General features: G+C 41.4%; 2 protein-coding genes and 1 long non-coding RNA gene across 8 annotated transcripts in view; 1 reads left to right on the top strand and 2 right to left on the bottom strand.

The window, feature by feature from the left end:
• The window catches only part of Maml1 (mastermind like transcriptional coactivator 1), a 37,810-nt gene extending 28,822 nt beyond the window's left edge, over nt 1–8,988 (bottom strand). Inside the window, exon 1 of the mRNA XM_028775884.1 lies at nt 8,384–8,988. Within this exon, the coding sequence (XP_028631717.1) occupies nt 8,384–8,713 (330 nt within the window). The 5' untranslated portion in view covers nt 8,714–8,988. The remainder of the gene's footprint in view (nt 1–8,383) is intronic.
• LOC114627950 lies at nt 8,507–15,746 on the top strand. 2 transcript variants are annotated; one of them, XR_003712424.1, is made up of 2 exons: nt 8,507–8,606; nt 14,810–15,746. It is a non-coding gene; the product is annotated as an uncharacterized LOC114627950 (long non-coding RNA). The 2 variants fall into 2 exon arrangements; XR_003712423.1 differs by lacking the exon at nt 8,507–8,606 and adding an exon at nt 8,610–8,699.
• Nucleotides 10,635–26,339, bottom strand: part of Canx (calnexin) — a 32,100-nt gene continuing 16,395 nt past the window's right edge. For 4 of the 5 annotated variants that reach the window (XM_028775888.1, XM_028775889.1, XM_028775886.1 and 1 more), the window contains 11 exons: nt 24,726–24,867; nt 24,268–24,349; nt 22,920–23,112; nt 21,022–21,211; nt 18,576–18,689; nt 17,539–17,695; nt 15,646–15,861; nt 14,972–15,091; nt 14,150–14,270; nt 13,930–14,009; nt 10,635–12,885 (listed from right to left, as the gene is read on the bottom strand). In XM_028775888.1, the coding sequence (XP_028631721.1) occupies nt 12,832–12,885; nt 13,930–14,009; nt 14,150–14,270; nt 14,972–15,091; nt 15,646–15,861; nt 17,539–17,695; nt 18,576–18,689; nt 21,022–21,211; nt 22,920–23,112; nt 24,268–24,349; nt 24,726–24,867 (1,469 nt within the window). In that variant the 3' untranslated portion in view covers nt 10,635–12,831. The remainder of the gene's footprint in view (nt 12,886–13,929; nt 14,010–14,149; nt 14,271–14,971; nt 15,092–15,645; nt 15,862–17,538; nt 17,696–18,575; nt 18,690–21,021; nt 21,212–22,919; nt 23,113–24,267; nt 24,350–24,725; nt 24,868–26,339) is intronic. The other variant, XM_028775890.1, reaches the window with a different exon arrangement.

The following is a 26,339-nucleotide window of genomic DNA, read 5'->3' as shown; positions in this document are numbered from 1 at the left end:
AATCTATACTCTCTTCTGGGCTCGGTAGGTACCTGTATGCATGTGTGCATATGCATACACATAGAAAAGAAACCTGAGAGGAAAAGAGAAGCCAGGCTATGGTACCTATAATTGTGGTAACTGGGAGGTGGAGGCCAAGAATGGGAAATTTAGGGCCATTGTTAGCTATACAGCCTGACTACATGAGATCCTGTTCTCCATAAAACAAGCAAACAAACAAAGAAAAGCTGGAGTTTTTGTTCTTTCTTTCTGTTGAAGAGCTGGAGACTGAACTCAGGGTCATGCCTGTGCTGATGTTGTACCATTGACCTATACTTCTAGCCTCAAATCTTCATTTTTTAAATTTTATTTTATCTGTATGAGTATTTTGCCAGTGTGTGTGTGTGATCTTCATGAGCTGTTCACGGACCCCTGATTTTATGTATATGAGTTTTCTGCCCTTGTATGTGCATGATCTTCATGAGCTGTTCACCGACCCCAGATATCTTCCATCTGGCACCAAAATCTTAAAAGAAAAGCTAAGCCAGAGGAAGCAAAATGGCTCATATGACAAAGCCTGGTAACCGGAGTTACCCGGGTCCAGCATGGTAGGAGGGAAGAATTGCCATCACATGTGTGCACCATCCTCCCATACAGTAAATAAATAAATGTAATAAAAATTAAAACTTCAATGATTAACACAAGTTAAGGGCCAGATGATAAACTCATGGTTATAGTAGATTCTGATTTAATTATCAGGTGTTTTCAATATTATTCAAATAGAACTAGCTAAGAATAGTCGAAATTTAACAGTTCACATGTACTTTATATAGTCTTCAAAAATATCAAAAATCCACAAAATATGACGTTTATAATCATTTCATTATTATTAGATTTTTGACTAAGAGACATGACAGCACCCCCTTCATGGTTATGAAGAAGACATTGAGCCTAATAACCTCCATATGGAGTTGCTCCAGTTGTGGCAAAGTGGCCACTGGGCAAGCATTGTCCTAATTCATCTACAGACAAAAAATACTGTCCAGAAAAGACACACCATGTAGATAGCCGACAGCTTAGCTCTGCCAAGAAAGGGTAAGTTGGTGGTTTGTAGTTCCTGCTTCACTTAAGGTATGTCAGGTAGTTCTGGGCCAGAAGACTAGAGACAGACGCTCCAGTGTTTTAAGAAATGGAGGGGTGTCCAGATAGTCAGCTGTTTCTATAAATTGGTTAAGTTTCAAAAGCTATCTTTCTTTCTCTCTTTCTTTCTTTCTTTCTTTCTTTCTTTCTTTCTTTTATTTATTTATTTATTTTTGTTTTTTCAAGGAAAGCTATGTTTCTGTGCTTCCTATATATTCAGATAATGTTTAATTCATTTCTGGGTCTCTGACGGGGTTGAAGACGAGTTATAGTCTCATAATCAAACTTAAGTTTAACACTAAAAAAGATCTAGATTTACAAAGATGGTTTTCAGATGGTAGTACAAGTTAAAACCAAAACATAATTCAGATAGATGTTAAAGTAATATACCTAAATTCACAGATTGATAGATTAGACGGTTATTAGAGCATGTCATACCTTACAGTTTACATAACATTATAACTATGTTCACTGTATATCTGAAAGAAAGGGCCTTTTTAATGACAGAAAGGGGGGAATATGGATTTGGTGTAATGCTTATGTTATTTGGGTTTCCAAACTGCATGAGAATCCCTCATGTAAAAACCCCTGACCCGAGCTGGTTTCAATTGCTAAATAAAGTTGCCAGTAGCCTATGTCTGGGCAGGAAGACAGAGGAGGGGGGGACTTTAGGATTCACAGAGGGTCTAAGAGAAGAGGAAGGACAGAACTCCCATATTGGGGGAAGCACAGGACACAGAGAAAACCAACATGTAAGAGCCAGGGAAGACCTCCCCCCACCCCCGACAAATTAGGTCTAGGGTAGCAAAGATGGAATATAGACTAACTCAGGAATATCAGAGGGGAGGCGTTAATGAGTGACCCAGCCACTGGGCTGATTAAGACATATTAAATATAAGGCTGTGTTTGTGTGTGTGTGTGTGTGTGTGTGTGTGTGTGTGTGTGTGTCTTTCAAGAATGCAGAACATTGGGGCAGGTAGCAAGGAACTTGTGCCACCACTGGGTGGTTAGAGCATATTAATCGACTACAGCAACAGCTTGTGTTTATTTCAACCCACTGCTTACTGCTTCCCAATGAACCTGACTTCTGTCCCTGATTACCAACTTAGCAGCTGTCCACCTGCCAGGCTGCTTAGGCCACTGACTTTTCTCACACACTCAGCAGTCTCCTTTCTCAGATAATTTGTACTGGTGGGCCCATCTGGAATGTTCTTTTGTAAGACTTTCAGCTAGCCAATGGCTTTCTTTTAGGTACAAATAAGAACAGAGAAGCTGGGTGGTGGTGATGCACACCTTTAATTCCAGCACTTGAGGTCTCATTAAGTTACCTAGGCTGCTCTCAAACTGGACACAGTGAGACCCTGTCTAATTAATCAGAGCCTCTTTCAACTCTCTGAGGAGCTGGTCTCCTAAGTGCCCATTAACATTCCTGGGTAGAATTAACTTTTGAAATTACTTATCATTTCTCTCCATGGCACCAAGCTTTAATTTGTCCTGTCCATTGTTATATTCCTAGTAACTAGAACATGCTGACTCACACAGTAGGAGCTCAACATTTGTTACAAAAACAAAAAGAAAGAAAGGAAGGAAGGAAGGAAGGAAGGAAGGAAGGAAGGAAGGAAGGAAGGAAGGAAGGAAGGGAGAAAGGAGACTGAGAAACACAGACACATACACACACATATGTATGCACACACACATAAGCATGGAGTCAGAGCTGGAAGGCAAATCACAAGAGAGCAGAAGCTAAGAGTCTTTTGGAGGAGGAAGTCAAGAATGATGACTAAGAAACCACTGAATTTGGCAATACCATGTTTGGTGTCCTTTAAGGAGGCAATTTCAGAAAAGTAGGTAAACAGATAACAATGTGCTAGTAATTTCAGGTGGAAAGGGCAAAGGGAAGGAGGAACACAGACAGTGAGTTTGAGAGTGAGAAAGTGAAGACTAGTGTGGAGAATGTTTGCTCTTGTTTTCAAGCTGAAAGGCCTGGTGAGAAAGTAAAAGTCATCTTTACAAACAAGATTGCCCTACACTGTCACATAACAGTAGCTTCTTCATGCTTAGATGCATTCTTCAAGTGAATTTACTGGTGTATTTCCAGTCTTGTTCTTAGGCAGTCCACAGTGGGTAGTGGAAGTAGAGAAGTGTACATCGTCAGGTGGCTCACAGAACAAAGCCAAGTGGGAATTTGGGAGGGTAAGCAATGTGCAAATGACTAGGTAACTAGAGCTCACAGGTGACAAAGGTCAAAGTGAAGTGTTCTTTGTACTGTTGGTGTAGTGCTTTTCCAGTTAAATGACAAGTTAAGCTGGGCAGGATGGTGCACACCTATAATCCTAGCATTCAGGAGCAAAGGCAAGTGGGTTTCTGTGAGCCCTGGGCCAGTGTGGTCTGTAGTGACAGAGACCTTGTCTCAAAATAAAAAAAAAACAAAAAACAGAAAACAAAACCAAGCAAACAAAAATCCAACCAAATAAAAACACTAGAGTGGACAAACAGAACAGCAGTTAGCTAACGGAGAGGAGCTGCTTGTCACTAGTGAGGCAGGAAGCAGCTTTAAGGATGAACAGGCTGAAATCAACTGTCACAACCACTCAGGGAAATTCCTCTAGACTCAGTAGCAAATCCTAACCAAGGCCATAGAGAAAATGGGAATAAGCATTATAACATTTTATTATAGAAACAAACTATCCATGCTTCTATAGAAGACTATTTTCACTCACAGAATGAAGGTTTGTGTGAAGTGAGTGGTAATTTTCTATAATCTAGCAAGCCTAATAAAAAGGAAGGCAATCCTGCCATTACGACAATGGTATTTGGGACCAGCAAGGTAAGTTCAGCAAGTAAATGTGCTTTGCCACAAGCCTGGCAACCTGAGTTTGATCCCTGATCCCCAGGGCAGAAGGAAAGCACCAACTCCTGGAAGTTGTCCTTTGATACCCACATTCAAACTGTAGTATACCAGCATCTGTGCACATACCAAACTCAACACACACACACAAACAAGCAGAAATGGAATACATTATAAAGAAAATCTAATAGGCTGATTTCTCAAAAGCCAGGATAGAAAAAAGCCTGAAGTATCTATTGTTCCTGACCTCTAACACGGTGTGATGGGTAGTGGTCAGGACCTTGCTGGGGTGATGTGTGTGTGAGATACCCTAACAAGAAGACAAGTAAAGGGGACTCTATTAGCAGTATCTGTCTCATCACTCAAAAGGTGTGCCAGTTAAGGAACCTTAGCTGTGCAGTGACTGCCTAACAGTTTGACATTGCCCCACCGCTGGGAGGGCATATTAACAGTTTCTATAAAGATTAACAAGACCACATACACACAATTGTCTAAAATTGGGAGTAACCTGTGTTCTCTTTTTTAGCTTTCTGGAAAGCTTTGCATTTGGGCTGTCAAGATGGCTTAGCTCGTCTTCCACCAAGTCTGACAACATGATTATAATCCCTGGGACCCACTTAGGAAAGCTAACTCCAGCAAGTTATCTTCTAGTCTCCACAGGCATGCTGTGACCTGCATCTACTAACCTACATCCACATACATACATTTTTTTAGAAATGTAGTGAGAAAATTCAAAGTTGTGCTATACAAGTTGAAATCCTACAGCGCCAAGGCCTCTTTCCCCTCTAAAAGAGCCCCTGAAATGGAACCACCACTGCTTTCTTAGTGATACTTATCTTGTAGGCCCAATCCAAGGCTGTACAGCTCAGCTAGAATCACATCAGTGAAAAGGGTCCTTCCCCCCTATAGAAGAAATAAAGAACACTATCCACTCTAAAGTTTAAACTCACAAGACTCTCACATCAGTTAACAACAGCCTGACATGGCAAGTCTATCTGGTCAGGTTGACTTACTGACAAGTCAGACTCAGTTGCTTTTTAAAGCTAGGCTTGGTGGTATGTCTTTAATCCCAGCACTTGGGAAGAAGGAACAGGTGGATCTCTGAATTTGAAGCCAGCCTGGGGTCTATAGAACAAGTTCCAGAACAGCCAGGACTACACACACACACACAAACTGGGCCAAAAACAGTTTTTATTTTCAGTTTTTTGGGTGATGTGCCTAAATGTATGCCTATACATCATGTAGGTACCCAGTGTGTTCAGAGGCCAGAAGAGGGCATTGGCTCTCCAAGGATCTCAAACTGGAGTTACAGATGGATTGCTGCCAACTGGATGCTGTAATCCAAACCTGCTCCTCTATGAGAGTACCAAGTGATCTTAACTGCTGAGCATCTCCCCTTCCCACCCTTCCTTTAAGATACGTTCTTCCTACATAGCCCTACCTAGCTTAGCTATATATACCAGGCTGGCCTTGAACTTGCAGCTATCCTTCTGTTGTCTCTACTCCAAACTCGGAGGTCATAGGCATCTACCTACAACCTGCTGGATTCAAGTTCTAATATTTCTTTCTTTCTTTTTTTTTTTTTTTTTGGTTTTTTGAGACAGGGTTTCTCTGTGTAGCCCTGGCTGTCCTGGAACTCACTCTGTAGACCAGGCTGGCCTGGAACTCAGAAATCTGCCTGCCTCTGGCTCCCAAGTGCTGGGATTAAAGGCATGCACCACCACCACCCGGCTAACATTTCTTTTTTTTTTTTTTATTTATTTTATTGATGAGTACACTGTAGCTGTCTTCAGACATACCAGAAGAGGGCATCCAATCTCATTACGGATGGTTGTGAGCCACCATGTGGTTGCTGGGAATTGAACTCAGGACCTCTGGAAGAGCAGTCAGTGCTCTTAACCGCTGAGCCATCTCTCCAGCCCCTAACATTTCTTTTTAAAACACTGGATGACAACTCAATTTTTCTCCAGTGTTTCAGAAATTAAAAATTATAAAGTTCTGTAAATTCTAAAGTCTTACCATAATTTTAGGCAGAAATTGAAACCTTGTTACTATTCTTCCTGAGAGGTGTTTAAGGAGATGGTACATGTAAGTTGTTTGTTTTATGAGCTCTCACAGTGAACTTCAGATGGGATGAACACCTGCCTACTGCCTCAGAGTCCTTCCTCAGCATTAATAGCTGGTAGAACGGTCCTCAGTGTGGTGGTTCGAATGGAAATGGCTCACACAGGCTCACAGGGCGCAGCACTACTGGGAGGTGTGGTCTTGTTGGAGGAAGTGTGTCATGGTAGGCGGTCATTGAGGTTTCAGATGCTCAAGCCAGGCCCAGTGTCACCCTATCTTCCTGCTGTCTGTATATCCAGATATAGAACTTTCAGCCTCCTCTCCAGAAGCATGTCTGCCTGCATGCCACCATGGCTCCCACCATGATGATACTGGACTAAACCTCTGACCTGCAGAACAGCCCCAATCAGATGTTGTCCTTTATAAAAGCTGCTGTGGTCATGGTGTCTCTTCACAGCAATAGAAACCCCAGCTAAGACAACCAGTAAGTACAATGTTTTAGGCTCAATTCCCAAAAAGGGACTGGGGGAAAGGTGGGGATCTTTCAAGAAAGATTTGTTAGTTAAGGTGACTCATTCAGTTAAGTCATTTTGGGTAAAGTACACCCAAGTTGGTTATCAATCACTCAACAAGTATATGGATAGCCCAAAATATGAATGGGACTTAGCCCAAGCCTTTGGGGCTCCAAAGCTTATAGTCTACTAGGCAAGGCACAATATGGTTGAAGTAATATGTGACTATGTGCTAAAAACAAAGGATGTAAGTTAGGCAGTGGTGGTGCACCCCTTTAATCCCAACAGTCCAGAGGCAGAGGCAGATGGACCTCTGAGTTTGAGGTTAGCCTGATATACAGAATGAGTTCCAGGACAGCCAGGGTACACAGAGAAACTCTGTCTTGAAAAAAAAACAAACAATTAGACGCAAACCAAAAAAAACCACACACATGCACATATTCATAACTGTATTGAGGGAAGAGATTCTGCTGTGGGCTGGTTTTTCAGAAACTGTAAAAGAAGGTAGGCTGTGGTTGGAAGGAAAGCAGGATTCTGAAAATGTTGAGAAAGATCCTGCAAGCAGCCTTTTAGTTTGAGAAATTCGCTCACATCCATGTTCATTTCTTCTTTCTTCCTGCCTCTGGGCATGGATCACCACACCTAACCTCATACTCATTTGATTTCTTCAAGAAACCTTGTAAGAAGCCCAACATACCCTCGAATTACAGGCGGGAAGGTGAGGATGAAAAAGACTCGGTCAGAACCAAAGTCTTGTAGTATCAAATCGAGGATAGTGTGGGAAAGAAAGAAAACAATAGTTCTGTGGGGCACATGGAAAGATAGGCTAGGTCAGGCTGGTCCCGAAAGCCAAACAACAACTTAATTCCCTCCAGCAACAGAAGGGTTTGTAACATTTCAAGAGGAAGGGTATTAAGTGACTGAAAGACTAACCACCAGTTAAGGAAGAGTTACAACGGACCAAGTGAGAGACAATGAAGCCATGAACTGGAATTACCTAACAACTTATGTGTTGTATAATTTTACTTTTAAACTTTACGAAGAATTTTGTAACGCCCATTCCCCCTCCCCCTCCACAGAGGTTTCCGGTTTATAAATCAGGTTTCAGGGAGGCAAAACTTCTAACCAATAAATCTCGGGATTAGCCACTAAAAACCAAAGGGTACAGCTGACCAACGACTAACGTCATTTCCCCCGTTCAACAACTATTAATATTATCAGAGGTTTTTAACAGGCTAAGTAGGTTAAATTTGGAACTGTCAATAGTATAGCAGGAATCTCGCGTTCACAAATTCCAAAGTTCCCTTTAGGGAGAAAAAAAAAAAGAATGCCTTTTATGCAACTCCGTTTACAAAGCTTCCAAAAGCTTTTCGATTTTCCATTCGGAAGCCGCAGGATACTGTCAACTGAAGGGAGACTTATTTCCATATTAAAGCCCTAACTATCCATGAAGGAAAGATCCAATCAACATCTGCAGACTAACCGAGGCCAGGCTTATGGTGCAAGAACGCTCTACAACCTAGGCAACTCCAACGCGGGTCTATTCCAAGACAAAGTTCTCATCAGTTGGAAATTAAGTTTAGGAGAAAAGCCTATCAGCAACTAACCTTTTCCTGCTTATCCAGCCCCGACTCACTCAAAGTCCTCACGAGGACGTTTTCCCAAAGTACACCGCAGTGCCACTTCTCGAAGATGACAAGCGCCCTGCCATGTTAGCCTCCTCCCAGGACCCGACTAAGAAATGGGGGCGCTCAGGGAAGTTTCCCCAAGGCCCGATCCGCGCCGGAAGAGGCGTTTTCGGGGAGTGAGTACTGCTGTGGCAGACGCCAGCCTTACTCACCGCGACCGGGCGGCCGTGCTCCGGGCCGTCCGCTGAGTCCAGGCGCGCGGTCGCTGAGGCCGGGGCGGGGGCCGGAGCGGCTGCCGGGGCGGCGGCGGGCGGCTGCCGGTGCTTGCCGGCGCGCTTGGCCTTGGCCTGGATGCAGCGCTGGTGCAGGGCAAAGGTGTGCTGGCGTTCGAGCTCCAGGCGCTCGGGAGACACAGCCTCGTAGCGGGCCTCACAGGTACTGTGGTGGCGCCGGCACAGCTCGATGCGCCGGCGGAGGCGCTCCATGACCGCGCTGTGCCGCGGCAGCGCGAACTCCGCCATGGGGCAGGTGGGTAGCACCATGGGCCGCGGGCAGAGCTGGCCCGGCCCGGGCCTCCCGGCGCCGGCTGGCACTTCGGGTTCCTCCGCTTCTGGCGGCCCGGATCCGCCTCACGGCCGCGCCATGTCCCGGCGGGCTGTGGAGCGGACTCGAGCGCGGCGGCGGGTCTTCCTCCGGCCCCGCTCGGCCCGATTCCAGGCCAGCGAACACCGCCCGCCTCAGGCTTTGGCCTGTCCGCTATACCCCTGCCCCATTGTTTTCCGCGCCGCTGCCGCCGCCATCTTAAAATTGTTTTCGGGGCTTTCGGAAGAGGGCGGGGCCTGGGCCGGCGAACTCTGCGTCACTGCTGATGGACCGGAGCTATAGCCAATCAAACGAAACCCCCTGCCCGAGGGCGTGGGGGATAAGCACGTCAGGAATCTTCGGGTATTTAAACTGAACTCTCCGGCAAGGAGGGAAGCCCCGAGGCGGGCTTAGTGCAGGAGAGTGGACTGTGACTGACAGGAACCTATCCAAGAAGAGCCACGTTTTCCGAACACCGCCCCCTGAAGGCAGTCCCTTCCGGGTTCGTGAGGAACGCGGGTTAAGTCTAAGTGAGGTGGAAGCCTTAAGACCCAGATGTCCAATGCTATCTTTTTAGCCTACCCACACTATTTCGAGGTCAGCCATTTCTAACCTCATTTTTTACATACAGCCCCGTAACTGATCAGAACTGTTTTGAGCTTGAACGACCTAGTAGAGATAGGAATCACTGACTGGTACTGTGAGCAGTATCTCGTTACTTGAAAGGGTAAGAGTCCTCAGTGGTCTTCAGCCTCCCTGTTGGTGACTGGAGTTTTTTAGATCCACAGGGACACACACTTAATACCGACTGATTATGTGAAACTGATTCACTCAAAATCCAACCCAAAGCACTGGGTTCCAGTGATGCCGCTAGCAAGGGAAGGTAAAAATCCAGGGAAGGAACAAAAAATATTCTAGATGGCTACTGACATCCAAACTGACACAGGAGATGGGAGGCTTTGCACTGTAAGACCTCACCAGCCACTCAAACATGTTACTCTTTAACCTCTTACTAGAGTTCATCAAGGTTTTATTTTAAAAACCACAAGGAAAAAAAGCTAACAGTCAAATGTTTTTACACAAATGCAGTAAGAAAATAGGAATTCTAGGTTTTTTGGTGGAGGGAGTGGCAAAGATAAACGAGCACTGGTTTTTACCAGCACTCAAGCAAGTGCAAGGTTGTCTTCAAAGCTCTTACCTAGAAGTACTATACACATTGTAGTGTATGGGTTCAGGAAGCAACCTAAAACAAAACATCCTGGGTATGACTTCCAATAATATCCTCAACTATGGAGCCTGAGATAAAATTTCTAATAAAAATGTTTCTTTATATCTTAAAAGAATATTTATTAGCCAGGCGGTGGTGGCGCACGCTTTTAATCCCAGCACTTGGGAGGCAGAGGCAGGTGGATTTCTGAGTTCGAGGCCAGCCTGGTCTACAGGGTGAGTTCCAGGACAGCCAGGGCTATACAGAGAAACCCTGTCTCGAAAAACCAAAAAAAAAAAAAAAAAAACAGTATTTATTATCTAGGAGGACAGGGTATATAGCTCAGTGGTAAAGCATTGGTTCAAATACTAGCAATGAAAGAAACATACAAAAAAATTTCCCTGTTTTGGGCCGTAGTCCATTTTACACAATAGTAATGACTAAATCATCACTGGACAGAGGAAGTTAAATACAAGACTAAATTGAACTCTCCTATGAGAATAAAAAGACTAAATTAACCCTTATTCAAACAGCAAAAACATCCAACGCTATGATCCAGACATTTAACACAGGGCTTTAATGTCATTTAGAAATGTGGTAATCTGAAAAGTGGACAATAGAGTACTACTGAAGGAATGGGCATTTTACAACAACAAAGAATCCAGCATAAAAAATCAGAATATAAGGGACTTTACTTATTTTAATTCAGTGCCAGGTATCAAACCCATGGAACCTTGCACATGCTTGGCAGTTCTACCTACTGAGCTACAATACCAGCCCTGTAAAGCTTTTTGTAAGAGCTGAAAACTGCTGGCCATTCATTAGTATGTGAGACATTTAAGGAGGCTGTAGCTTCAACGGAACCTTGAGAGAGGAAGAAGGGAACCAGAAAGGCAATGAACACCACCAATGACTTAAATTAACCTGTTATTGTACAGCTTGGGTGAAAATAAAGTAGGCACAAAACAGTGTCAATGTAGAATGATTAAACAGTTAATTTCTAGAAAAGCAATCATCCCCGTGTTTGCTTCAAGGAGAAACCTGCAGACATGTATTCATTTCTTGCTAGTAACTGTTTATTTCACTCTACACATTTGGAAATGTCTGCTACATAGCTATGGTCACTGTGACCACAAACAACAGATGGTGATAAAGCACTGAACAGAAAAAAAATGCATTCCACTCTCAAAAGAAATGAACCAGTGTTTATAAAGACAATAGATACAGCCTTCATCCTTAACAAATATATTTCTTTCCCAGTATTTCCCCAATATAAACACTGTGGAGTGTTTATATATATTCAGTGCAAGGAACAGTATCATTGGTACAACTGGACCACCTCTGGATAAAGAATGAAATTGAAACCTCTGTTTCTGAATACATTTCAGTGTGGTGTAATAATATTACACTATAGTGATGTGGGAGAGGCTCCTCTAGCACCCATCTGCATTCCACATGAAAAACAAAACCAAAAACAAACAAAAACCAAAAACAAAACGCCCTAAATTCTCTTTTAAAAAATTCTACAAGCCACAAAAAAAAAAAATTAAACAGGACTGCTTTATTGTGTAAATTTTAAGACATAACTGTTACATGAACTGCAAATGAAGATTTTAAATACCCTACAAAAGTCAAATAACTCATGCTTATGTGTCAATCCTCCCATAAATACTTTTAGCCTGTGTTCAATTATAGTCAATTTTGAATTGGCCCATCTCTGAATTAGACTCTCTAAAGTCTACACAGTGTAAAAGAAACAGACACTAATGGAAAATCTGTAATCTATCCTGTAGTTGGACCCTAGAAAGGTGTGGGCCTGCTTAAAAAAAGAAGAAACAGATGTAATCACAGTAAAGCCAACACTATGCAGAGCTTATAATTTTCAGCAACGGACTGCAAGCTGCGCTGTGAAGAAAATGCATAGCAGAGAAAGCTAGGGACTGAGGAGATCCATGAGGAAAACAGTGTCAACACAGTGAAACAAGTGATATAGTTTCTACTCAGGCACCACCAGCATTCCTTAAAAAGCCTTGTGCTCCAGAGGACTGGAGCTGAGCTGTTAGACCTCCTATGTGGGAAGTACAGTATGAACTGCTGCATTAAGCCAGCTCCTTTCTTCTGCAAAGCTGTTGGTGAATGGAGCAGTCTCAAGGGCAACAAAACACTGCACTTTATGATCTGACCAACACCAAGGGAAAGTCTCCTATTAGTTCTTTTTGGGTCTAGTCAATACAATGCAAAGAGAACTTTGAAATAAATTTGGGCTTCCATCCAATCTCTCTCGTGTCCTTAAGAGGAATTAACTAATGGAAGCACACAAAACAAGATTATAACCACAAATGACTGCACTTGAATGTGATTACAATTTTAGGGACAGACACATGAATGTTTTAATACCAAACTTAAAAAAATTGTTATAAAAACTGCAATTCATTCTCCCTAGCATTCCTAATGTTGGTGTTATTTCGCATGAGCAAATTAATATATTAAATTAAGCCAAGATTTTAAACTGGCAAAAATTCTATCATTGTATCTTTAAAAAAAAAAAAAAGAAAAAAGAAAAAAGAAAGAAAGACAAACCCGGAAGATTTTAAAAACAACAAAACACTAGTTAGTTGCTTCATGTTACATTTCACAACCATTATGTTAAATGTTTTCTTTTCTACAGAAACAGGGTCCTTTACATTACAACTGCAATTATTTACTGCTAGATGTTTAAAATTACAGGCTAGTATTCACTGGAACCTGTCGATGGTGACATCTTGAGATTTTCTGAGCTCCCACCTAAGGTACACCAGGCCCTCTCCTAGGACCACATTTGCAGGGGAAGGGGAGGGAGAGGAAATCACAGATCAAGTTCTTAAGATTGTTTCACTCTCTTCGTGGCTTTCTGTTTCTTGGTGATCTGTTCAAAATTTCATCCTCCTATTAGTTGAAAAGAGAAGTTCATATAATTAGCATATTTATATACAAATGCTGCCAAATTTTCACGACCATTTAAACTAAGTCATTCAATTAGTTAAAGGTATACTGTGACAAGTACTGGAATTATAGGTATTAAATTTTAGTCTTTATTTTCAGAAAACATGTACTTTCCTTAAACCTATTAATTTTTTTTAATTTGACAGGGGATTTTATTTAATTTTATTTAATGTGTGTTTGCCTGAATCTTACCCTGTGCAAGCCTGATGCCCTCAGAGACAGAAGAGGGCATCAAATCCCCATGGACTGGAATTACAGACAGTTGTGAGCCACCATATGTATACTGAGAAATGAATCCAGGTGCTCTTTAAGAGCACTCTCGGCACCACATAAAATAGAGTAGAGCATGAGCACATACCAGGCATGGAGGGAAGTTTAATATTACCCTTGACTACACAGAATGAAAGAGTAGAGTGGACTACATGAAAGCCTGTCTCAAAGTTTAAAACATACCATGTGGTGGTGGTGCATACCTTTAATCTTAGCTTTTGGGAGGCAAAGCCATGTGGACCTCTGTGTTCCAGGCCACCCTGGGCTACACAGAGAAACCCTGTCATGAAAAAACCAAAAGTAGTTGGAAATGCAGTGGTATTCAAGAAATACCTTTGAGGGGACAGTGAAGAAATATAAATGTCACAGGACTGTTAAGAAACTTGATACTCCTATTTATTTAAAAAAAGAAAAAAAAAAACCCACGTTTCCCACACAGAAAAATATTTCCATAGTCACTGTAAAGTAATGTATAAAAACATTCTCTTTGGTTGCAGAGATGGCTCTGTGGTTAAGTGCACATATGACTCTTTGAGAGGACCTATACCACCTTTAACTCCAGTACCTTGGGGGATTCATCACCTCTGGCAATTAAAGCACTTGCTATCACACGTACATACCATATCCCACTCTGCATATACACTTACATTAAAAAAATCTCTTTACTGAATATGCTCTCAGCTTAGGTGGCTGAAGTATTTATTATCCCCGCCTTACCTCTGCTTTAGGCTTGCTATCTTCCTCATCTTGACTGCCAGTGCCACCATCTTCTTCAGCATCACTCTTCTGCTTCTCTTCTAAGGCAGAAAATAAAATCAAACTACTGAACAGAACTTCAAATAGAATTCTGACAATAATTACAGCATCATTTAAGAACAACCTGCTGTAGCTTCTTTTGTTAATCAGGATTTAGAACAGATCTCTAGACTCCACTCACCAAGCTTCTCCTCTTCTTCCTCTTCATCCCCCTTGTTCTTCTCTTCTTCCTTCCCTTCTTCGTCCTTCACATCTGGCTGGGGAGCATCCGTCTTCTTGTACTCCATAGCACTGGACTGTTTCTGAAATATTGCCAAGTGTAAGAGCCATGCTTATGTTGTAACAAATATATTACCCCTCAATTTCTGAATGTTTACAGGTAAAATTATATCCAAAGTTGTGGAGCTATGCAGACATGTGAAAGACATTGTTGCTACCCTACACGTTTGCCTCATGGGAGGGAAACTGAGAGGGAAGTTAAAGGAGAAAGGTATCATGATACACAGAACAAACAGTAAGACTCGGTAAGGAAGCACAAGCTAAGCTTTGAAAAGCTGACTCTCCAACAGTGAGTGGTGAGGGTAAGACTAGAAAGAGACCTTTGGATCTGACAAAGTGTAAATAATTTAAGTAGAATCCTAAGTTAGTAGGAAACAGCATGAAACAAGGTCTGAATAAGGAAAATACTGAGGCTATAGAACCTGAAAGCACAGTTTAAGGATGTGTTATTTGAGAGAGTGAAGGCAGGGTAGGAGCCACAGATAAATAAGAATAACATTATGAGGAAAACTAGTGTGTGCCTAGATGGCTGATCTTATATCCATTGTTCTTTCTCCCCTAGATAGGATCACTCCATATACAGGAGAGGAAGAGAGAGGAATGACAAACAAGGGATTCTAAATCCTGTCATCATCTGGGTAAAGGAGCTCCTGCATAACATGGCCCACTATTCACCAAACTACTACTAAAGAAAATTTCAATGGATACAATTAGACGTTCCTACCTTTCCAGAACAGCAGAAGAGGATCACAAGGAACACTGGCAAAGCTACAGTCAGAATGTAGACCACCCAAAGCCATGGACGCTCTTCAGCTGCCTCCAGCATCTGCCCCACTACACCTGGCTGAAACACAAAGCAACAGTAATTCAGAGAACTGGTCTATGACACCAAATACAGGCTAGACTGATTGTTTCATGCTCACATGGTACAACTAACACCTTTATTTCCAAAGGAGTCAAACTATGCACACTAAGAAATTAGGAAAAAAAAAAAAATCCCTCATGTTACTGCATTACCATCATGAAGTTTCATAGTGCAAACCATGGTTTGTAATAACTGCAAAAAGGTCCCTTACTCAGGAGGGCCAGCTTTCTGGCCCTCCAAATTGCAACGCAACAACACCATTTGTTATTTGAAAATTTCATACAATGGTAAAACCAAGATTCAACATTTTCAGTGCAGTAAAACATACTTAAGCCAAGTGCAGTGACACATGACTTAATCAAAACACTGGAGGCAGAGACAGGTGAGTCCCTGTGAGTTTGAGGCCATCCTAGTCTACATACAGAGCAAGTTCCAGGACAGCCAGGGCTACACAGAAAAATCATGTCTTAAAAAACAAAAACTTAAAATGATAGATACAAACACATATACATACACATACAACAATCACTAACCTCAGCAGCACCATCCGCAGCTTTCTTTAGGCCCCACCCATCATTGGCCCAATCATCAACTACTCTTCGGTCACCACTAATAATAAAGTTGTCAAAAAAGATGTCGGATGTCATGGACCAGAGCTCCAAACCGATAGCACTGAAAGGAGTCATCCTAAAAGGTTCCAGGTCTTCAAAGAAATCTGGATTTGGTATTTTCCTTGGTTTCCAGATTCCCTAGTTTGTGATGGGCGCACGTGCAGGGGGGATGGGGGGGAGATGCGGGGGGTGGGGGGATGAGGGGGAGAGAAGTTTCAAAACATCATTTCAGATAATAACCAAAAGAAAATCTATATAAGACTCATTTTGCACGATCAAAGATTAACATTAACTGTCAAATTTAAGCAAGCACAGAACAATAAAAGCTAGTGATGTTTTTGTAATGAATCCTGGACTACCACCAAATTCAACTGCCAATCTGCAGGATCCTGTTTTGAACCAACACCTGATTCTGTGTAGCTCACTTCACCCTTAACATGTGATGGTGGAATGTAGTCAGTAAAGCCATTTCCCAGTAGTGATTTAAAAAAATAAAATGTACAGTCTTCAACTACTAACTAGTAATTTAGCTCTAGAGATCAAATGAAAAAGTACTGACTGCAAACATCCTGATAGTTTCAGCCACAATGACTCAAACAATGAGACAAGGGACACAGCACTTGCACCTAACATGCATGAGACACTGGATTCAGTCTCAATACTAATCCTCAACAAAACACAATTGGTGGTGGCCAACAGAGTAATAGCTAAATGTCAATTTGGTTTGGTTTGGTTCAACAGGGATTCATACAAAACCCAGGATAGCCTTAAACTACTCCTGATCTTCCTAGTTATAGCTGAAATTGACATTTCAACTCCTGGTCCTCATGCTGATAACCATGTGTTAGAATTACTGGCATGTAAATAAAACATATCCAAATACCCAAATGGCAAGCTTTTTTGTTTGGTCATAGTTATCTAAATGAACAACTAAAAACATTTTACATAAACAATATATGCACATAGATGTACCACACATCTAAAAGTCTAAGTGAAAACTTATGACTATCGTTCTTTTAGTTTAGAAACTGAAGCCAGGTAAGGATCTATACCGGTCTTCCCAGAACACAAGTGGAGCTTCATAACTTCAGTATACATATGACTACTACTTCATGTCTTTGGCAGGTGAAGAAAACTGATGAGACCAAGCAATTAGCAGACTTGGCAAGGCAAGATCCAACTCCCATCACAGTTCCCTTATGGCCAATCTATGCATTCAACAATAGGGTATCCACACCCTAAGTTCTTCTATGCTGCTTTTATTTTTAGATGTAGGTCACTATGATGGTTTGAATAGAAATGGGCTCCATAGACTCATGTAGTTCAACACTTGGACCACAGGAAATCACACCTTTAGGTGTGGCCTTATTGGTGGAAGTATGTCACTGTGGGGGCGGGCTTTGAGTTCTTGTATGCTCAAGCTCTGCCCAATATGGCACAGTCACCTTCTGCTGCCTGCTGATCAAAATGTAGATCTCTTCAGCACTGTGTCTACCTGTAGGCTACCATGCTTCCTATAATGACAATGGACTCAACCTATGAAACTGTAATCCAGCCCTAATCAAATACTTTCCTCAGTAAGAGTTGTCTTAGTCATGGTGTTTCTCTTCATAGCAATGGAAACTCAAACTTAAGACAGTCACATTGTAAGTTCCAACACCTCTCTTTCCTGTTTTTAGGTTTTATGTTTAGCCTGTTATTCATCTGTCTCAAACTGATTTTCTCTTCTTGATTTGCTGGCCTCACTATTGATCAAATTTCTGCCCCAACACGAACAGATTAATAGGCACATCTAAACCATCAGGAGACACAAACCTGGTAGTTAGGATTGTCAATCATGGGAGGCTTCCATTTGCCCTTATAATTGGGGTTATCAATCATAGGTCGCTGCCAGACACCACACCCAGGGGCTGACTCACACTTAGGGTTGGCAATCTGAGGAGCCTCCCATTCTCCATCCATATCCTCATCCCTGTGGAGGTATAAACAAGTTATATAAACAAACAGCTAGTCGTATGCTCTCAGGATGCTGTTAGAGCTATACCAGCAGCATACAACAGTATCTCATTTCTCGTTTCCACTATCAGTGAGCTTTCATAAACAACCTACTTTGCTTTTACACAATGAAATTTAGTAAAGTTTGTAAGGCTTTTCACTCAGGGCAGTTGGGGTTTTTTGTTTGTTTTGATTTTGAGACAGGGCTTCTCTGGTAGCCCTGATTGTCCTGGAACTCAGTGATCCCCCTGCCTGTGAGTGCTGAGATAAAGGCATGTACTACTAAACCCAGCTTTCTTTCTTTTGCTTCTTTTTATTGGGGGAGAGGGGCACATGTTGATTTGACTGATTAAATGATTGACTGATTTTGGTTTTTCTGAGACAGGAGCTCTCTGTTTAACAGCTTTGGCTGTCCTGGAACTCACTTTGTAGACCAGGTTGGCCTCAATCTCAGAGATCTGCCTCCCCTTGCTGGTATTAAGTAATTGATTTTAATTGAGGCTGGAGAGATGGTTCAGCAGTTAAGAGCACTGGCTTCTCTTCCTTGACACACTTACAGACAAACATGCAAGCAAAACACTAAAGCACATAAAATAAAAATAAACTTTAAGGCAGGCAGTGGTGGCGCACGTCTTTAGTCCCAGCACTTGGGAGGCAGAGGCAGGCGGATTTCTTGAGTTCAAGGCCAGCCTGGTCTACAGAGTGAGTTCCAGGACAGACAGGGCTACACAGAGAAACCCTGTCTTGAAAACCTTAAAAATAAATTTATTTATTTATTTATTTATTTATTTATTTACTTACTTATTTATTTAAAAAAACAAAAAGCTAGGATATTGTAAAAGCAAACTCAAACTCACCAGTCCTCTGGCTTCTCGGCATCAGGATCTGGAATATACTCGGGTTCATCATCTAACCAGCCTTCAGGCTTTGTGGCCTCTTCATCTGGAATTTTAGAAGGGGCATCTTCATCCCTTAAACAGAAAATGCCAAGTATGAAAACACAGGCCAGAGAATCAGTCAAGGTAGTCTTTTTTACCAACCCAGATTAATTCATTCTAGAAAACACTTATGAATCATTATCTGGGCTAGTGCCCCCCCCACCCAAAACTGAACTAAAAACAGCAGCTATAGATCAAGTAAACATTTTTCTAATGGAACTACAGGAATCATCAAGAGTTACAGGAGAAGATGCTTAAGTTCACTGGTCATCAGAGAAATATAAATTAAAAGCATGGTAATATTCCACTATCACACATCCACATAGGAAGGCCAGTACAATAAGAAATTCTGAGGAAAAACAAACAAAAAACAAGTTCTGGTGGGAAAAAAAAGGTGCTGGAAGTTATTGTATGACCATTTCAATCTTAAGTTTGTAGCTGAGAAAAATAAAAACAAACACACACAAAAGCCAGAACATCCAAAAGAGGCAACAACCTACACATCATCTATCAGTTACATAATGGCTAAGTGGATAAGCATAGTATCATTCACTGATATGATGAAGTATTTCTCAGTCATAAGAAGAAATTAAGTGCTTATCCGTATTTCAATATAGATGAATGTTGAAAACATTTATGTTGACCATAAGAATCCACATGCCAAAGGCCTCATATTATTTTTCAATGTCATTTCCACAAAATTTCCCAATGAACAAACCCAGAAACAGAAAACAGGCAGATTAGTGACTAGGGCAAGGAAGAGACAGTAGGGTACATGACAAAAAAAAACACCCTACAAGTAGATAGCAGTGTATACATAGCACTGCAGATATATTAACTATCACTGGTTTATTTTTGTTTGTTTCTTTTGGTTTTGTTTTTCGAGACAGGGTTTCTCTGTGTAGCCCTGGCTAGCCTGGAACTCACTCTGTAGATCAGGTTGGCCTTGAACTCAGAAATCCGCCTGCCTCTGCCTCCCAAGTGCTGGGATTAAAGTGCGCCACCACTGCCTCGCAACCATCACTGTTTTTATACACCAAGAAAAAAAGTGTTCAAGGTGGTCATGGTGGTACACAGTAATTTCAGCACTGTCAAGGCTGAGATTGAAGCCTGAATTTGAGACTAACCTGGATTACACACAAAAAAAAAAGCGCTTGTGTTCTCTCTCTCTCTCTTACACACACACACACACACACACACACGCGCGCACACACACACACACACACACACGCACACGCTCGCACCCCAAGAAAATCTCATCTAAAATAAGACTCAAAGGAGCTAGAAAGATGGTTAGGTGGTTAAGAGCACTTGCTGCTCTTTCAGATGACCATAGTTTAAGTTCCAGTGTCTACCAACATGTTACAACCATCTATAGCTCTGGCCTCCTCAGGAACCAGGAATGAACGGTGCAAGGACAAAGTTGTCAAACAGAAGCCATAAAAGTACTACTACTTTAGCTGGTAATCAAAAAATGTTCTACTTTTGCTCAAGTTTATTGATTAGTTTTGTCCTGGCACTGAACTCAAGGCCTCATGTCCTCAACCAGTGAGAAATATCTCCCTCAAGAGAGACTGTTTAGTAACTATCTCAGTTTTAAATTAACTCTATGATGACCTCAAAGTTTTGTGTAACTTTTACCTGATATTTTAAAGCTCATACTCTCTTCATCCTATTAAAAAACAACTGGTTAGCTGGGCATGGTGGTACATGCTTTTAATCCCAGCCCTCAGGAGGCAGAGGCAGATAGAGCTGTGAGTTCAAGGCTAGCCTAGTTCAAAGACAGCCAAGGCTACACAGAGAAATACTGCCTCAAAAATTGTTTTTCAGAACTTTAATAGCTTTAAATGTGGATGGTAGGAGTATTACTTAGCAATACAGCACATGTTTAGTATGCAGGAGGACTTGGGTTAAAATCTTAGCACTGTAACCCAGTTGAACTTGTAATAATGAAGCATTAGAATGGCTGTACAGAAAGATTGCCATGAGCTGACCCTGTCAGCACAGACAAACCACAAAAGCTTTAACATCCTATAGTTTATAACACAGTGAGGGATAATATATATTATTACTACTGGGTTCTTTTCTAGAGTAACTGGTACTTTTCTCCTGTTAAACAGATTGCATAAGTCTCCCCCTTCTCTTCTTGAAAGTAAGCCCAGGATTTTTTACTATGTAGCCCACACAGGCCTCCCACTCCATCTTTCTGCCTTGGCTTCTTGGGTGCTAGGATTATAGGCATGTGCCAACATGTATCACAGAGTATTTACATGACCAGATCTCACTTACTCAACATTTGTTGTTTAGGCTATGTAGAATATACAAAATGTAAGCTAATAATCAAAGATGGATCTTCAAGATTTACCAGTCATCTGGCTTGACAGCATCTGGATCTGCTATTTTGGGCCTTTCATCCCAATCTTCAGGCTTCCGGTCTTCTGGGTCCTCAATTTCACGTGAAGGGTTTACAGGAGGAGTCATGTCATTTAGCAGATTTCCACTGTTCACCACAGACTGGTCAACTAATATTTCAAAACTATTGTCTGGATTCAAGACTGAAAAGGAATTAAATACAATTAAAAATACTGGCTAAACCACTCATTCCAACATTCTCATCAACCTAGAGAATGACCCAGTGGGTAGTCATGAAGCAAAGAGCTCAGGGTACTGGGGTTAGAATGTCTTAGTCAACAAAGCCATTTCCTTTGGATTCCTAGAAATCACAAATAATAATTTTTTTTCTTTCTTTCCTTGGTTTTATCGACACTGGGTTTCTGTCTTGCCTTAGCTGTCTTGAAGCTCTCTTTGTACACCAGGCTGGCCTCAAACTCAGAGATCTACCTGCTTCTAGCAAATGATTAATTTTCATAAACTATTATTTTCTCTAGAGATCAAACCTGGGGTCATGAATGTACTGGACAAGCACTTCTACCATGGACCATCTCTATGAAAATAGTTAAAAGATTCGAATTAATGGTTCAGTGGTTAAGAGTTCGAACTGCTCTTTCAGAGGATGGGGGTTCAATCCCAGCATCTAAATGGCTGCTCACAATCTTCTATAACTTCAGTTGCAAAGGATTGGACAACCTTTTCTGGCTTGTATGGGCACCAAGCACACATATGGTACAAAGACATGCATAGACAAAAAATACCCATATACATAATAATAATTAAATAAGGAGATGGTTAAGAACACTGGTTGCTCTTCCAAAGGACCCAGGCTCAATTCCTAGCACACATGGTGGCTCACAACCATCTCTAACTTCAGTTCTAGGAGTAAATGCCCTCTTCTGGCGTCTGCACGCATGTGCAAACACATGATGCACAAGTACATACACACACACACACACACACACAAACCACTAAACACTTTTCACTTACAGGTCTTCACTTATAGACACAGAAAAATACTGAAAGCCTATATAAACTAATATATACATGCCTTTGATCCCAGCACTCAGGAGTCACAGGCAAGAAGATCTCTGAATTTGAGGCCAGCCTGGTCTATAGAGTGAGTTCCAGGATAGACATGGCTACACAGAACACTACGTCTCAAAAACAAAAACAAAACCCTCACATTATTCAACTCCTATTGCTATGTAAAGGAACAGAAGATAATCTGCTCTGCAATTTTGTAGTTCAAATGGTTACAGGCCACATGTTATAAAGAAAAAAAAAAAACACTAGGTGACCCACAGATATTAAATATTGCAAAAAGTGTATTTCATTATAATTTTTATTTAACAATCTAGGAAGTTCTCAGTCATTAAAAGTTATAGTGCAATTTTAGGTGCAAGTGAAAATTTCTGTTCTAAGAGGTGGACCTATGAGTATATTGGTCTTATAGGTGAAGACTCCCACACTCTGGCTAAAATCTATGAAGGGATCTCTCCAAAAACTGATGTTTCCTTCTCAGCATACTAAGCCTGTGCTCTCTCAACATGGTCTTTAATGTTCCTGACATTAGTACATGATCTCTTTCTGTAGTAAACCTGTGAACATGGAAGACGTTCATTTATACACAAGGTATGAGGCCATCTCGGTTACCGTAAGTTTTCTCCTCTTCATCAAATTCTACTTTGATCCATAGACAGTTTAGTAGTTTCCTGGTGAGGCTGGAGCATAGTTTGTTACCCACATTCATAGGAAGACAGTACATGGGGTCTCTTCAAAAGATTCTTCATAAAGAAAGGCTTTTAAGTATACAATCTTAACATGAACTAGATTAATGTCTTAAATCCCCAAACAGCTGGTTTTTCTTACTTAATGTGTAAAGATGCGTTTTCTTGTCAGTGAAATAGGTCTTCAGATCTGCATCTGGCCTCTTAGCATGTTTTTCTTCATATACACCTGTCTTGGGGTTTTTGTGGCGAAAGATGAAATGTAGTTTGTAGTCCTCTCCACATTTATCTGGACCAAACATAATAGTATAGGGAGTCTTGTCGTGGAATTGATCCTTCAGAGACAAAGGTGGAGTGCTTTAAGTAACTCTAGTCAAAGAATTCAAAGAGCAAACTTTGAAAAACATATACTTCCTCTCATAAAACTGCACGTAAATTATTCTATTAGCTTTAAAGAAAACCTTATGATTTTATAGGGCTTTATCAGATACCAATGAAAAATAACTGGCAATCACCAGAAATACTAAAATGCTTTTTAAAAAAGTTATATGCATATAGACTTCTTTCAAAACTAAGCAATAACCTTAAGAAAACTGAAAATTGCTAGAACACAAATTTAATTCCCTGCATTTGTGGGAACAGGTGACACTCTGGGAGTCTAAGGCCTCCCTGGTCTACAGAGCAAATTCCATGCAGCAAGGGATAGCCAATGACATCCTGTGTCAAAATAAAATTAAATGAACAAAAAAGGAACCACAACAAATAAAACAAACAACAAAAATCTAAACATTCAGTCAGGCAGTGAGTGGTGGCACACACCTTTAATCTCAGCACTTGGGAGGCAGAGGCAGGCGGATTTCTGAGTTCGAGCCCAGCTTGGTCTACAGAGTGAGTTCCAGGACAGCCAGGACTACACAGAGAAACCCTGTCTCGAGAAACCAAAAAAAATCTAAACATTCCACAGTTAAGAAACCAAAAATAAAACAGTCACCTTTTCAAGTTAAAAGCCCATCAGTGTCAAGCCTCAATGGTTCAGCAGCAGGGCAGCATTTATTTTTTATTTTATTTTATTTTTGGTTTTTCGAGACAGGGTTTCTCTGTGTTGCCCTGGCTGTCCTGGAACTCACTCTGTAGACCAGGCTAGCCTCGAATTCTCGAACTCAGATATCCACCTGTCTCTGGCCCCCAAGTGCTGGGATTAAAGGCGTGCGCCACCACCGCCCAGCAGCATTTATTTTCATAGGTCTTGCAAACCCTTCTCTTTGTAAATGACGGGGATTAGACCCAGGCCCTGTGGATGGTAGGCATATACTCATGTAAATGATGGGGATTAGACCCAGGCCCTGTGGATGGTAGGCATATACTCAGGGCCCTGTGGATGGTAGGCATGTACTCAGGGCCCTGTGGATGGTAGGCATGTACTCTACCACTGAGCTACATCCCAAGCTCTAAGATACAGAAAGCGAATTCCCCATCAACAGAGAACCTACCAAGTTGAGCTCTGAGGTCTTGGAAAGCAGCTTCACATAGGCACCACCGCACTCTATTCCGTTCTGAAAATTAACCTCATACCTAGTTTCAGAGAGAAAAGAAAAAGTCCTATGGCATTTTGAAAGAGCGTATTTCCTAATTGATTTCTCTCAGCTTGGTCATGTTGTCATATGATTAGCCACACAAAGGGTTCCATCGCCTACTGCTTTTATGTGGCCACCCGACCACACAAAAATCAAAATAAAAGTAATCCTTAATGCAAAATCTAGACGTTTGTTTGCTTCTAAGAAGGTAAACAGCCAGACTGTTTTACATGCAGTTAAAAACAAAACCATTCAACATATTCAAATTAACACAAAATTACTATTATGAACATATGATTTTTTTTAGTATATTCAAGTTTCACACTGTTACCTGAGATTTCCCTTTGTAGAAAATTACCAAGGACTGAACTTACTGAACAATGAGAGGCTTGGTATCAAACAGGAAGGGCTTGTTCAGTTTCGCAGAGATGGCATGATGCTTGGCCCGAGACATCAGTACAAGTCCTTTATCACCCGGCAGCTTTGTTTCCTTCATTTCATCTACCTCCCACTTTCCTACAAAACAATACACCATGGCTCTTGACTGTCAGCCACACTATTTAAGATCTTTTAAATGGTAATGAACTAAATTCTGGATTGTATAAGTATCAAAATAATCAATGTTTGCCATTACATTTACGTATGAGCTGAGTTACTATAGTGTGCATGTATATTTGTCATATGCTAAGACATGGCTGGAAAATAACAGTGTCCTATTCATTATACCCAAAGAGAAACTTTCATTTCTAATATGGTTATTAAGAGGTCTAATTCTGCCGGGCAGTAGTGGCACACACCTTTAATCCTAGCACTTGGGGGGCAGAGGCAGGTGGATTTCTGAGTTCGAGGCCACCCTGGTCTACTGAGTGAGTTCCAGGACAGCCAGGACTACACAGAGAAACCCTGTCTCGAAAAAAAAAAAAAGAAAAAGAGTTCTAATTCTATCACACATAAAGCTCCATATACAAAGATGGTATGATTCCCAAGAAAAAAAATCTAAAAATATTTTCTTTTTAGAATACTTATTGTTCAGCAAGGTACGGCAGCACAAGCCTTTAATCCCAGCATTCTGGAGGCAGAGGCAGGAAGATTTCTGAGTTTGAGGTTAGCCTACAGAGCAAGAGCTCTACAGAGTTCCAAGACAACCAGAGTTAGAGAGAAACCCTATCTCTAAAAACAAGCAACAGATTGATTACTTCTCACCTGTGCGTGGCAGCACACAGCTTTAATTGCAGTACTTATATGAGGTAAAGTCAAGCCTATGAGTTCTAGATCTGCCTGGTCTACCTACCTATACAGCAAGTTCTGGGGCAGCCAAGGATACAGTGAGACCCTGTCTCATGAAGTCTCATCAACATGGCTGCCTAAACAAGACCTCAGCAAGGAAGACACCAACAGACAAGCTAATTCAAAAGAGGGAGTCTCATGGGGTATCAACCTCAGACAAAGTACTATAAGCAAGTAAGGAATGCTGAGAGTAGAACAAAGTCTTCCCAAGGAAGAGCCCCCAAATTGGTTCCCAAGTGGTCAGTCAGCCCTGAAATCATATACTTACAATAACATTAAATAAGGGAGCAGGTTGTATTTACATACTTAGGGAAAATGTAGTAATAAGGAGAGAACATGAATTTGAAAGAGAGCATTGGAGTACACGGGAAAGATTAGAGGGAGGAAAGGGAAGAGGAAAACAATGCAATTGTATTTTAATTTTAAAAATAGTGTGTGTGTGTGAGTGTATGCGAGTGCATGTGTGTGTGAGAGAGAGAGAGAGAGTGTGTGTGTGTGTGTGTGTATGCCCATGGAGGCCAAAAAAAAGTGTCTAAACTCTCGAGCTTAAGTTACTGGTGGTTGGGAACCACTGATAATGGGTACTGGGAAACAAATTTGGCTCTGAAGAGTAATACAACCTCCTGATGACTGAGGCTCCAAACAGCTTTTGACCTAATCCTAAGAGATGCCATGGATCTAGTGGACACCTCCAGCATGAG

Source organism: Grammomys surdaster, unplaced genomic scaffold (genome assembly GCF_004785775.1).
Source record: "Grammomys surdaster isolate TR1022 unplaced genomic scaffold, NIH_TR_1.0 262, whole genome shotgun sequence".
NCBI classification, from domain to species: Eukaryota; Metazoa; Chordata; class Mammalia; order Rodentia; family Muridae; genus Grammomys; species Grammomys surdaster.
The sequence above is the reverse complement of the archived record's forward strand: the minus strand, read 5'-3'. Positions and strand labels throughout refer to the sequence as shown.